At 40.3% G+C, this 13882-nt stretch overlaps 1 protein-coding gene across 2 annotated transcripts in view; it reads left to right on the forward strand.

Moving 5' to 3' along the window:
* The window catches only part of mtcl2 (microtubule crosslinking factor 2), a 113046-nt gene extending 100154 nt beyond the window's left edge, over positions 1–12892 (forward strand). The window contains exons 21-25 of one of the 2 annotated variants that reach the window (XM_069693899.1): positions 126–390; positions 705–923; positions 2389–2813; positions 5514–5642; positions 6301–12892. In XM_069693899.1, the coding sequence (XP_069550000.1) occupies positions 126–390; positions 705–923; positions 2389–2813; positions 5514–5642; positions 6301–6435 (1173 nt within the window). In that variant the 3' untranslated portion in view covers positions 6436–12892. The remainder of the gene's footprint in view (positions 1–125; positions 391–704; positions 924–2388; positions 2814–5513; positions 5643–6300) is intronic. The other variant, XM_069693900.1, reaches the window with a different exon arrangement.
* The last annotated feature ends 990 nt before the right edge of the window (positions 12893–13882 follow it).

Genomic DNA, 13882 nt, shown 5'->3' on the forward strand with positions numbered 1-13882 from the left:
TGAAGATTTTTGCCATATACTAATACATGATGACCTACTGTAGCTTCAAGAGAAAGCATGCTCCACTCTGTATGTTATCCTTCTCTGAAACATGTAACCTCCATCACATCCATTTGTCCACCCAGGCGGTCGGAGTATCCTCCAGGTCCACACAGACTGTAGCCCAATACGTGAGCATTGGGCTTCAAACCGAGACCCTTCCCAGCAGCAGAGGGGCGGGGTTACAGAAACCCTGGTCTCCTCGCGCCTCATCAACAACCACCTCCTCGTTGGCATCAGCCCGAACTCGGCAGATATCGACATCACTGGATAAAGTTCACAGTCGCATCGATAGGCCGTGCTGCTCACCCAAGTACGGATCACCAAAATTACAGCGCAGAGTGTCGTCAGGTAATACAAACATTTTAAGCATTTATTTTAATACAGGTTATGTTGTTATGGCTCTATTAACCCACTTCATTCATTTTCAATGTACACTTTCTGAAGAGTGAGCTATCTAACTGTTTGTTTTGTTTTGTTTTGAGGAGTTTTTTCCTTCTAGCTTATGTGGGAATTGTTGAATTGTTGGGTTTCTCTGTATAATATTGTAAAGTCTTGCTGTAAGGACTTTAATGTGTTAAGTGCCATGAAATAACCTGTGTTGTGATTTGGCGCTATATAAATAAAATTGAATTGAATTGATTTGAATTTTGTTTTGTTTTTAGGCTCCACCTCCAGACTGGATGGGACGTCGTCCCCCAGGGACCGCAGCCTGTGGAGCCTCCAGCAGAGACCCATCAGTGGTGGAGGCGGCTCGGCGTGGGCTCGCTCCACTACCACCAGGGACAGCCCCGTCCTGAGCGGCCTCACCGACGGCCTGTCCAGCCTCTTCAGCGTGGTGGAGCACGCCGGAAGCACAGAGTCGCTCTGGAGGGGTGACCTAGGTAAGAAACTGCATGTGTTTGACGAGTAACGGAGAATTTTCTTTAACTTATTAGTATGTTATCGCCTTGCTGCAGAAAGAGAATTTGATCGATAATTTGATAATTACTTTCTCCTTTCTCGCCGAAAGGAGAAAGTAATTATCAAATTATCGATCAAATTCTCTTTCTTTGACTCTAAAAAATTCCCTGAAATATTAAAAAAAATGTAAATCAAAGCACAAAAAGGACCGAGGCATATTTCCTATTTACAACTTTTGGTTTTACTTTAAAACCAAATTATGCGGGACGGATAGTGCTGTCAGGAAACACTAGCTAATTAGTAGCAGGTGTGCCAGCTGGTTGCTCGGTGACATCAACAAACAGCAGAAAAAGCACAGGCCATTAACGATGGCCATGACAGTGAGCCAACTTGTCCAGCAACAGGAACCTGAAGCTCACCCAAAAGGAATGCAGTCATTTTAATGTGATCAATGTGCATTCTCTGCAATGAAATGCCCAAATTTCTGCTGGGAAAAAGTTTTTTTTTTAATCGTTTTGATCAGAATGTACACAGCATCTGTTTCTTAGTTTCTGTGAATTTGGGTTCATCGCAAAGGTTCAGAGAAAGTTTGTGTCTGCTCACAGTGAATTCTTTAAATAGGAGCTGCTTCCAGAAACTTCCCTCTGGGACCTTCGGGAACGGTCTCATCCACTGCATGGGAGACCGTTTAAACCGGTATAGTCTTGCTGTTGAATAAGCAGCTGAGCAAACATCCACAAGAGAAAAGTGAACTGCAAAAGTCAGTTTACAGGCTACATAACTAATCAGATAGTAAGCTGCAGAACATTAGACATATGAACATACCTGTAAAAGTCACTGTTTGCCTTTCTTTGGCTTTCTGTCTTGCTAGCTGAACATCCAGCAGCACATTCTCAGAGAATAGGAGTGTATCCATTCCTTCAGACACATAAGACGGGCAATGTAAAAAACATAGCTGTGGACAAACCTTTACTCTTCAATAGCAGTAATTAAACACTCTTTCCATTATGTGCTGCAATGCAAAATTGTTTACTTTGACTGCCCATTCTCCTGCTGATGCCAGGGCTCGGCCTGCCAGCTGCTGTCACTCAATCACAGAAACACACTGGAACACATCTGAACTTGAAACTGCAAAAAATGCCTGTTTTGAGGGACTGTTATTCGTTCTATGTTTATCTGTGGAGTGTTTTTTTAAACATAACTATCAGTGCCCAGGTGGTTGAAGTTTTGTTTGAAGACTTGTGAATCATCACCAGATGGAAAAGGGAGAACACAAACTTCTACCATAAGAGACATAAGAGACAAATCCCTAAACTAGCATTGACATCACCCAAAGTCCTGTTAATTACATTTTGCAAACATTGACTCCACAGTGCAAGCATGCCTCCAGGATTCAATCAGTCCTCTCCATTGTAATAGCCGCCTTTGATCCCTGTTTTGCATCAGGTGCCAGCCAGACTGCCAGCCCAGCTCGGCAGCCTCCCGCGGCAGGAAAGCCCTCCGTAGCGGCAGTGTGCGGGTCTGAGCCCAGCTCTCAGCGGTACGGAGGCCTGGTCCAGGAGTTCATCAGGAATGTCTGCAGCAGCCGCAGCCCGGGAGGACTCACCCTGCCCGGGGAGAGAGCGCAAAGAGACTCCCTCGGAGGTCTCGCTGTCTTAGGGGCCCTCGGTAGTGTGGATGAGCCCAAGCCGGAGTGTGTGTCAGTCGGAGGGCTCAACCCGCTGGCTGGGGTGGGTGGAGGCAATGACAACGTGACCAGGATTGTCAATAAGAGGTTTATGAGGCAGACAGCTGGGGAGGAGATGGTCAACATCATGGGAGGAGTGAAGGAAACGATGAGCAACGCCGTCGCTGCAGGATCTGGGATTGAGGTGAGACCCATGGAAATGCAGTTTTATTTTTTTTAAATTACGCGGACCATACCAGTAGTTTTGCTTGTTTAAGCCCATTTTACAAATTTGAAAGTACTCTTCAACTCTTCCATTGATTTTTCAAAAGCATTCTATACAGTTTAGATTTTTAAGATAGATAGATAGATAGATAGATAGATAGATAGATAGATAGATAGATAGATAGATAGATAGATAGATAGATAGATAGATAGATAGATAGAGAGAGAGAGAGAGAGAGAGAGAGAGAGAGAGAGAGATAGATAGATAGATAGATAGATAGATAGATAGATAGATAGATAGATAGTTAGATAGATTTTAGATAGATAGACAGACAGACAGACAGACAGTCAGTCAGTCAGTCAGTCAGTCAGTCAGTTACTTTATTAATCCCCAAGGGGAAATTCTTTTGCTACAGCAGCATTTATAGATACAGGAAAGAAATAAAATAACAGTAAAAAATATTAAATATAAAAATGCACAGTATATACAGTAAAATAGAATAAAATAAAATAGAATAATTAAATTAAAACTAACTAAACAATAGTGCAAAGTTTTTTGTTTTTTTTATGTTTAAAAAAACCAAGAAAAACAGACAACGGTGTTATTGTTGTGTGATGGATTTTGCCAGAGGTGAGTTATTGTACAGTCTTATTGCAGTGGGCAGGAATGATCTCCTGTATCTGTCCTTGTGACAGCGGAGCTGGAGGAATCTATTGGAGAAAGTGCTCCTCTGTCCCTGCAGCAGGTGGTGGAGAGGGTGGTCAGGATTATCCAATATGGATAATAGTTTCCTCAGCGTCCTCCTCTTCACCACCTTTTCCAGGCTGTCCAGTTTGCAGCCGATGATGGAGCCGACCAGTTTGTTAAGTCTGTTGGTGTCGCCGGCTCCAGTGCTGCTCCCCCAGCAGACCACAGCGAAGTACAAAGCACTGGCCACAACAGACTGGTAGAACATCTCCAACATCTTTCTGCACACATTGAAGGATCGGAGATTCCTCAAGAAAAAGAGTCGACTCATCCCCTTCTTGTAGACAGCGTTGATGTTCCGTCGTCTTCCTCCTGAAGTCGACCACCATCTCTCTGGTCTTGGCCACGTTCAGGAGCATAATGTGATCAAATTATCAAATTAAGTTATCCATTTCTATCAACGGTGCATTATTAGGGCCCGAGCCCCGATGGTGCGAAGGCCCTATTCTTATTCAAGCGATTGTTATGATTCTCCGTAAACAACTGCATTTTTGGCGGCTTTATCATATTTAAAAACTCACGAAAGTTGGTACACCCATCTCTCCCGGCGAAAAATTTTGTATTTTAGTGGAGTCGCGAGTGGGTGTGGCCAAATGGCTCGCTAGTGCCCCCTAAAGAGATGCCCTGGCGGCTACATTTACCTACATGCACGAAATTCGGTGGACTTGTGTGTCATACCTAGATGTACAAAAAAGTTACATCGCACCATTACGTCAAGTCAACAGGAAGTCCGCCATTTTGAATTTAGTCGCCATTTTTGGCGATTCGCACATGTTGTACTTTAACAGACTCCTTCAAATTTTGTCAGACCGACTTGAAATTTAGTCTGTGCCCTCTTAACATGTTTGGAATTAAAAGTTATCATAAGAATTTGTTTTTGTCGATCGGTGTGCCCGTGGCAGCCAACAAATGACCCAAAAGTCATACTATGGCACGTTGCCCAAAAAGAGACCCAAAAATGACTTTTAGGTCACTTTTTGCTGTAGTATGACTTTTCTTTTTTTTTCATAATTTGGATGATATGCTGCAGTATGACTTTTTTTTTTTTTTAAGCCATAACAAAGCGGGGAATCGAATCCCCAACCTTCTAGCTGAGAGGCAACAGTGCTAACCACTGGTGCAGTGCAATCTTCCCAGGCAATGGTTCTGCATTATGACAAATCTTTGGCTCATTGTAACCTATAACTCCACCGTCCACAAATATTCATTCAAATGCGACCAAAATTGCCGCAGACATTCTTTGGATAGTAGATATACGTGTTTTCAAGGAGGTCTGCAGTGATATTAAATATCTACTTGTAATGTGTAGTGTATGCAAACCTTTTTCAATTTCTCCAAATGTTTCAACTTCACTAAAAGTTGAATCACCATCAACCATCGAGTAACCATCGGTTAGAGCAGTTGCCTCACAGTGAGAAGTAACTTGAGGCATGCATGTCAGTTCAGAAAAAGGTCATACTCCAAAAAGTGATAAAAACAGTCATCCAAAATATCCAAAGTACGTCGTCCAGTCATACTATGACGTCCGAAATATTCAAAACAAGTCATACTATAGCATGTCGTCCAAAACATTTGACCCCAAATTCATTTTTGTATATAGTATATAGTATAGAGTTTAGAGTATAGAGTATATAGTATATAGTATAGCCAGGGTGACGCGGATAAGTTTGATGTTTCGCCATGACACAGGAAGTTGATGTTTAAGGTCAAACAATGCTCCAAACTTGCATCAGGCACCAACTTTCATGAGTTTTTGAAGATGTTAAAGCCGCCAAAAAAATTATTATTTTTTAAAGAAGAATAAGGAACGAGATCAAGAAAAAAATTTAAACTGCAACTCGGGGAGCCGGCGGCCCCGACGTGCAGCACGCGAGGGCCCGCATATCACTGCTTGCAGTTTTAATGTTTCTTTGTAATGCTGTTATAATGTAGCCTGGCGGACTGGTGATTGGCGGGCTGACGATTGGCGGACCAACCAGCAACCAGTATCAGCGGTGTAGCGCATTTCTACCACCCCTCCTTCACTGTGATTGGACGGCTGGTGACAGTGACGAGCGCAGTGTAAACATTTCTCAACTCTTTGTGACCAGAAAAACAATTAACAAATGCTCAGTGCCTCTTAAAGCTTCTGGCGTTTATTTTAAAAATACGCTGTTGTCAGGGTAAAATTATTTGATTGACACGGTAGATAGTTGCAGTGAAGGCAGAGTGTCAGCCGTTTTTTGCACATGCTAATTGGTTAAGATTAACCCAAGCTCTACGCCCAGTAGGATGGATCGTCTTCAAACGATTTCCTGTGGAGCATAACCTAGTTATAATGCTGATTGGTAGAAAAAGTCTTCAACAGACAACAGACTTGACAATACATACATTATGAAAGCAGTTGTCGTAGACATCAGGTGAAATTTGTTTTGGGTCAGGCACAGACGAGGATTTGTGTTCTTGTGTGTTTCTCTTGCAAAGCAAACCAATTCATTATCATCATAATGAGAGCACCCGCTTTAACCATTTTTTTTAAAATATCTCTCAGAAAAGGTCACGACTTCTTGGAATGATGGCAAAACCATGTTTGCATTTTCAGACAGTCAGATAAAATATTAGAAGTTTAACTTGCAGTGGTATGTTCTTAAAGCTTAACCAGAAATGTTTGAAATATATATGAAAAAAGACCATTTATACCGGCATGTTTGGCTAAAAAGGACATATTTCTCTTTCCCAGGATGCACCTTGTGACTGCGCTGCCCAGTCTCCCTGCTTCGCCCGACCATCGAGAGCCGCCACTCGCCACTGCAAGCACCGTCCACAAGAGTCTCCGGCAGCAACAGAAGAGAAGGTGGAAGCCTGTAACGAGTGACAACAGTTTTACTGCCACACAACACATTCAAAGATACACACACAAACACACAAAGCAATACTGATTCTCCACAAACACTACTGCCATGAAGACACTTTCCCACAACTCTCACATCACCCAGTGTACATACACACCCACAACCTGCCACACAGGCGCACTGCCAAACATAACACACACTGATGGCACACTGCACACACTGCCCCACAAACCTACTGCCACACACACACATTCATAAACGCCGACTTGTCTTGGGCCGAACCATTCTGATGCCAAGGACAGGGAGGACGAAAACTCCAACTCAGATCCAACCAAACTACCAGCAGGACAGAAAACACAGACACACACTTAAACAAGAATAACAATGAACTGAGGAGAGTCTAACAAGTAAAACGATGATGTCAAGACTGGAACTACTAAACACCTCCAACATGAACAATAACAGGTACTACAAGTGGTCTGCCTTGTACTGAAGATCCAACTCAGTGAGGACATCCTGACACCATGCTGTTGAACGAGCAGTTGGATTTACAGATATCTAAGGTGCAAAGAAATGATGCAGTCACCTGTTTGAGTATGCATTGAAATAAGTGCATGTGTTACTGCAGACATCCATCACAGCTCAGAAGATCTTGACGTTGCATTTGCAGCTCTGAAACCATTAGTCTCCAAGATGTCGTCTGGTGGAGCGCTCCCATGATTTCTCCAGAGATGGTTTCTCTCTGAACCTTGTCACAAACACATGCTGTGCCGGGAAATTACGCCGCTTTCGATTGATTATAGCACAATAACATTCCAGCGAGCGTCTCCAACCTGGATCTGAAAATGCCACATCTTGAGTACACAACTACTTCAGTCGCGGACTAGTTTACAGTGTCTCCTATTAGTTCGCAAAAGGAAGAACTCAAGGACTGTTGGGTATCCCAGCGTGACCAGATCTGGACTCCAGTAACGGACCCCTGAAACTGATCTCAGAGAAGACCTCCTACTATTGTTATTGATTTGTAAACCTGAACTGTTTAGACCTTACAGTCTCCTGCAATCCCAGAAGAACTTTGGCCACAAATTTGGGGAAATTTTGTGGTATTGTAGCCGTGACTTAAAACTTGTTGATGTATGAACACCTACTTCAAAGAAGTTATCCTCCAGAGTCCGATTGCAATTATCATTTTGGTTTGAATCTGTTTCAGTAGGCAAAAGAGAGCCTGTTCATATTTTTGAAGATAGAGCTTCACTGATGTCAAGATTCCTCCTGAAACCTTTTAGCGATGATCTGATGAAGACACATTCGACAGTCCTCCAGCACGCTGATTGGGGACAGTTCCTGATTGATTGCAAAGTCAAACTCAGAGCCCCTTGCAGAGTTCACGTGGCACTGGATAGAGATGCACTAATAATCTTTATTTTTTCTTCTTATACCAGTTTTCTTTTTAAGTTTCCAGCCACTAGTTTGCAAAACCAACACATCAAATGCATTCCCTTTTTGTTTTTTGAAGGACAGCAAATCAAGTTCATCTACACTGAACTTTTGAAATCTGATTTACAAAGTTAAGAAGTGTTTTGATAAGTTAAACATGATAATGGCCCATCATGTGCATCCCTACACTCTACATTTCAAATAAGAAGAGTTGACTAAAGAATCAATGACACAGTGCAGTCACAGCCAAACTGCTAACACTCTTATCTTTGGAGAAATTAGTACCATTGACCAGAAACTCAGAACTGTGTTAAAAGAGAATGGATTCAATCTATTCCTTTAATTAGAGAAAAGATTCAGAGTTTGAGTCTTTGCCAGATGTGTATCTGTGTGTTTGGTTTGTACATTCAGTTTCTCACTTGTCAGCCATCTGGTTTATTGATGTTAACGTCCCCTGGACAGTTTAATAATATTCACCTTTAACTTCTTTCATCACCCCTCTCTGCTCTCACACACGTCTCTCCTGTTTTAGTACTACACCGATGGCGTAGCTACTGTGCGATCCCTACGAAAATGTAGCATTTTAAACTTTACAAGCGAAGAGCTGTGGCTGTCTATCTGCAGTCAGGAGTTAAAGCACTGAAAGTTTTTACTTATTTCAAGTAAGAATTTCATGAAAGGTTTTAAGTATTTAATATGATATTTTCAAACTATTGTCAGGTTGATTTACTAAATTATACAGCTTTAAATTGCCGTCAGTGATAAATATAAAATGTCTTTAAGTAGGATTTCTGCACACCTATATGAAATATCTGGTAAAGAAGTTAAAGACTAAAAATGTGGACTGACAAAAATGTAACAGGGCAAAGAGTCTTATTAGTTTATAGAAAACATAGAAAAAGATACTGTAAATTGAAAACAATCATATTTGAAAGGGTTTTTATTACATTTTTGTTCTCCTATCTCATTTGTTTGCCATGTCACTCTCTTTCTAATCAATCAACTGATATTCAAAGTGCCTGTTAGATCGCCTATTAGTCAGCTCACACCAAAACTGGACTCTATTTAAAACACACACAAACCCAGCAGGCCTTTTTTTTTTTTTTTTTTTTTTTTTAAATGAATAAGATTGTTTTTATGCACATAATTACAATCAGGCAGTACTAAAGATTCTATAAAGTACTGTACCACAGTGAAGGAGGGGCAAAATGGTGAACAGGTGTAGGAGGGTTTATTGTATACACTATATTAACTTTTTTTTTATATCAAGGGTTATATTATATTTCTGGAAAGTAAATTATTTTTGTTTAGTTTTTTGTTTTTTTATGGATTTTTTTGCTGATATATTAGCCTGTTTCTATTCTTTCTATTTAGTTATCATGGTGCTATTTGGAGTATAGTCTGCTGTGGGATTGCTGCCTTTTAACAAGGCATCTACCCATCTATCTATCCGTCTATTTTAATATGTCTCTTCCACTGTGTATGAGTAGCAGTCCACCGTTCCTCGGTCTCTGCACCCAATTTAATGACTCAGCAGTTTAAAATAGGGCATTACAGTAACAGTGGATGTATTTAAATAACACCCTGAGGAAAACCCACAGTCTAAATGCTGCTGTCTGTCTCCACTGTGGCCCTCACTGCTGGTACAAAACCAACTGCATGAAACCAGTCACCACTTCAAAAGCTACCGGCCTGATTGCCATAGGACAAGACTGTGCTTTTTTTTTTTTTTTTTTTTTTTCACAACTACAATACAAGTAGTTTTAAAGCAATCTGATTAATTACACCACAGAAAACCAATAACCTCATGATTCCAAGTGTCCCAAAAAGCACGGCCATTAAGGTTGAGTACAAAATCCATTCCCTTTTACATTTCATGACATTTCCATTAAGGTCTTTAGCTACATTACACATCTGGAGAATTAACTGGATCAGAATACATTTTGTATATTTAACAACAACAAAAGAAAAGGAAAACACTTCAAGTACATACTGGTGCTTTTGGTATAAAGTTCATGAACATTAATGTTTCAATAAGTCAAAACTCGTGTTCAAGGATGCCAAGTCTTCACAGCGTCTTCTGTTCGAGTCAGCTCAGTCACTCCGAACTAATTGTTAATTTACCACTAGTGACCTGTATGTGCAAATGCCTTTTTTTTTTTTACTTGGAAAAATATAGCAACATTATATTTTAAATATCACACACTTATAATGTTTCTGGCAATTTTATATCTTCCAAAATGTGGCTAAATGTGCTGTTTTTGTTCCATGCTCACAGTTAGCTACAGTTTAGCTACAGCTACATGGTAACGTCAAGATTTCAAACAAAGGTTTTCAGTGGAGTATTTTTGGGTTTCTAGTGTGGAGGTCTGGCACAGTTGATCAAACCTCAATTCAGATATGGGTCAATGACCAGGGCAGCCAACATCAAGCCGAAGACAATTTATTTTCAAAAACATGGTGTTTGAATTTCACCATACCAACACAATGAAGTCAATAAAACTGGCCCAACACACAGTTTCATGCAGGCATCCATGTTTGTTTTTTTTGTTTTTCAAATCATGGGGTTGAAATAATCAAGACTGTTAATAACACACTTCCGACTTTTGACAAATACTATCCATTATCTTGGCTCCTTAAGTGCATAACACAAATTATACTGCGTGTTAACAAGAGGAGCCACCATGTTATTACCTATACTGGAAATAGATCAGACACATTAGTAGAGTCATGGTAAGAGAAAAATGATTCACTGTGGTCCAAACATCTTGTGCAGTAAAATAAGCCTGACTGATACATAGCACAGAGTATTACGCAGGCAGACCAACTTGGAGCTTCAAGGCGGGCCAAAGTCCTGCCTGCAGTGACCACAGTCCAATAATAAGTCAGTCGTCCCACAGTCTCTCCCACTACACACCAGGATGAAGAGTCTGAAACCTCAAAGAAACTTTTGTCATACACTATTATTAGACTTGGCACCTTTCCTGCTTTTCAGAAGCACTTCGAGGCTACAAAATCTGTCATAATAAACCGTTAATCTTTAATCTTTCCTTAAAACGTTTCTTCCCGTTTCAAATTCAAAGATGTAACCGGTTGAACATGTCAGAAAAATGAATGTAATTTTAGTTTCAAAACTGGAAAGAAACAGAACTCCTCCAAAATAACAGGCACAAGTCATTATTTAGCTGAAATATTATATGATTTTGATCAATTACAATTTCTGTGTAAAAATAATGATTTAAATGTTGAGACCTTAATGTAGGGATTTTTTCTAATGAAGTTTCTGATGATGTGCATGGAACGAAAATTCTAGATAGAGGCTTTACCCGGATTCTGTTCTACCTCTTACACTTTTTAATAAACTGAGACACCTCATCTAATTATATAGAGCACTATTAATGTATCTGTGGCTTATAATAATAGATCATTGGAATATATTTGATGACTGTGTACTAGGGCCTCAGACCCATTGTCATTGAGTCTTACTGTATATGAGAAGGTCACTTTAGTGCCTTTCCTCTACAAAGATGTCTTGGCTTAAATAATACTTTTATTTTTCTGCAAATATTTGGCTCCAACTACAAATTTACTGTTTGATGATGCCCAATTCCTGGAATTCAGATTAAATGTCTTAATTTGTCATTTTGCAGTAGGTGCAGACTGATTTGTGTTTATACTCATCTTCTGTTGTTGCTCTATTAAATGCATTGCAAGCCAAGAAGGGATTTTAGTGTCGAGATGAACTTCAGAAATTAGTTTGTTTTGTGACCAGACCTCCAAATGGGTGAAACTTCAGACCAGATTTTACATTGTAGCTGAATGCTTTTGTGCTGATTTTGCTCATTTAAGGACAGGCCTGTGTTTTAGTCGATATGATTCAATAGACAACATGAAGATTCAGCCATATGTTTGAAATTGCTACTGTTGCTGCGTTTATGTAACATTAGAGGATGCAAAAAAAGAGGGAATATGGTTTCATGTTTTCACAGATTTGCACACGTTAAGTAATTTGGACTTTATTGCTCTAAACAGTAATAATAACACATTTTATTTTCCTATTTTTGCTACTATACTTGGTTTTTATTAAAACAAACACAAGCTGTGGCATATCAGAGCTGGAAATACATCTCACCTGTACTGCAACCCATTCACATATTTTCTATAACAGTCCAAACAGTGGCGCAGTCAAATCTGTCCTCGACTCTGATGTCATTGGTTAGTTGTCTCCACAGCCTTTCCACCTGCCTGTCAGGTGTCACATTGGCTCCTCCCCCCTCAGGTTATACGTCATTTCAGGCATTTCAGCGACTAACAAAACAGTTGGACAGGTCACACAACATCACCAGCCAATGACAGAGGACTTCTTACAGGTTGCATGGCACAAACCATGAGTCTTATTGTTCCCTGTGTGTCTCTAAGCCTGTCAAAGCAATGTGATTATTCCCAGCTTTTTTTAATGTCTTTCCATACCATTCACATGATATTTACATGCTGGGAATATGTACATGAATTCTTAGCTGTTCATAATGTTAGCTAAACTATTGCCTCGAGACTGCCTGTATATTCGCTTTATATAACCTACTCGTCTCTTTTTTTGATAACGCTTAATTCTTTAATTAAAGGAGAATGCAATGAAAGCTAAATAAAATGAGTACACAGTAAAGGAAACGTGTCCCCTTGTAATGCTACTTGAAAAGAAAAGGTTTGTACTCTGTCCTTTTTGTTTCTTTGAGAAAAGCTGAATGTCAACAGCTGATCTGACCCAGGTCGCTGTGGAAGTATGTAGCTCTCTCCCTTTATAGACCACACTTGAGCATTTCTTCTGTACATAGGTGCATTTTGAAGCTGATGAAAAACAAAAAAATGGCAGCAAACATTAAAGACGTAAGGGGACAATTTGATCCATGTGGATTTTTAAAGGGGTCTGGGATTTTTTTTTGTTCTTTCTGAGCAATGTAGCTTGTAAAACAAGTTAGGCCTATTATAACTGCCTCCTGTTTGTCATAGAATTCACAAATAAATGTTTGATGGACTTTAACGTCATTTTGTTTCCTTGTCATGTGTACATATGAACTTGATGATTTTCCTCCTCCCTCTGGTCCTCAGGTTTTCTCCTGTCTTTCATTCACAAATATTAGTTGCTGGTTGTCAAGGTATGGAACAGCCTGACTTTTAAAGGAGCAGTGTGTAGGATCCACAGACTGATTCAGAAGTGCCTTAAGCTGCAATACCACATGGTGCCACTGGAGGTTGGCTCCAAAAAGTCTCCGGCTCCATAGACTCCCATTCAACTAATAAAGATTTGTACAAGTTATTTCAGTTTTGTTAGCTAAATTCACTCCTTGTTATTAGTTTCCTGCTCATCCATCTGAAAATAATACCATCATGAACAATAACGTATTTTCTGTTTGATTGACAGGCCTGCAGTCCAGTCAGGTTTCCATTACCGGTGGGCGGGACGTAGTATGGTCAGTTTTCCAATCAGATCAAGTTTGATCCACAGCTCGCTTCCCCCGAGGAGTAAACTCCACTCATGTTGACATGCTGCCCTGGTCATAACTGCCCAGAAAGGTTGTTGGTGACAGAAATGTCATCCCGCAGATAAGAATAAAATGATGTCACAACAAGCTTCGGCTGTGAAAGTGCTTATCATCTCTGAGAATACAGGAGGGTTTAAGAAGTGTCCCAGCCGATTAGGTTTGAGTGGACAGATGGTGTTTTGTTGGGTTGCAGCTTTTGGAGAACACAAACAATATGAAAGCTTGAATTATACAGCGAAAATAATTAGGCAGCAGCTAACTTCCCGTTCCCTGTAAAGCCGCCAAAACTGCAGACTAAACAACTCAGTTTTTGACTAGTGTTTTCTATGAGGCCGTATTCATTTTATCCCTTTGTCTTAAATCCTCATATGGCTCAGAGTGGCTGCACGTTTTACAAATTTGGGTTGGTGGGAAGGAAACGAGAAAGAAAGTCAAATTTAAAAAGGATGAGATGGAGAGAAAAAAGCCCGAAGGAATGGAAGAGAAAAGCAGA

This window comes from Brachyistius frenatus, unplaced genomic scaffold (genome assembly GCF_029030835.1).
Source record: "Brachyistius frenatus isolate BFR_SWC_R1_liver_20210118 unplaced genomic scaffold, ASM2903083v1 Contig_16, whole genome shotgun sequence".
NCBI classification, from domain to species: Eukaryota; Metazoa; Chordata; class Actinopteri; family Embiotocidae; genus Brachyistius; species Brachyistius frenatus.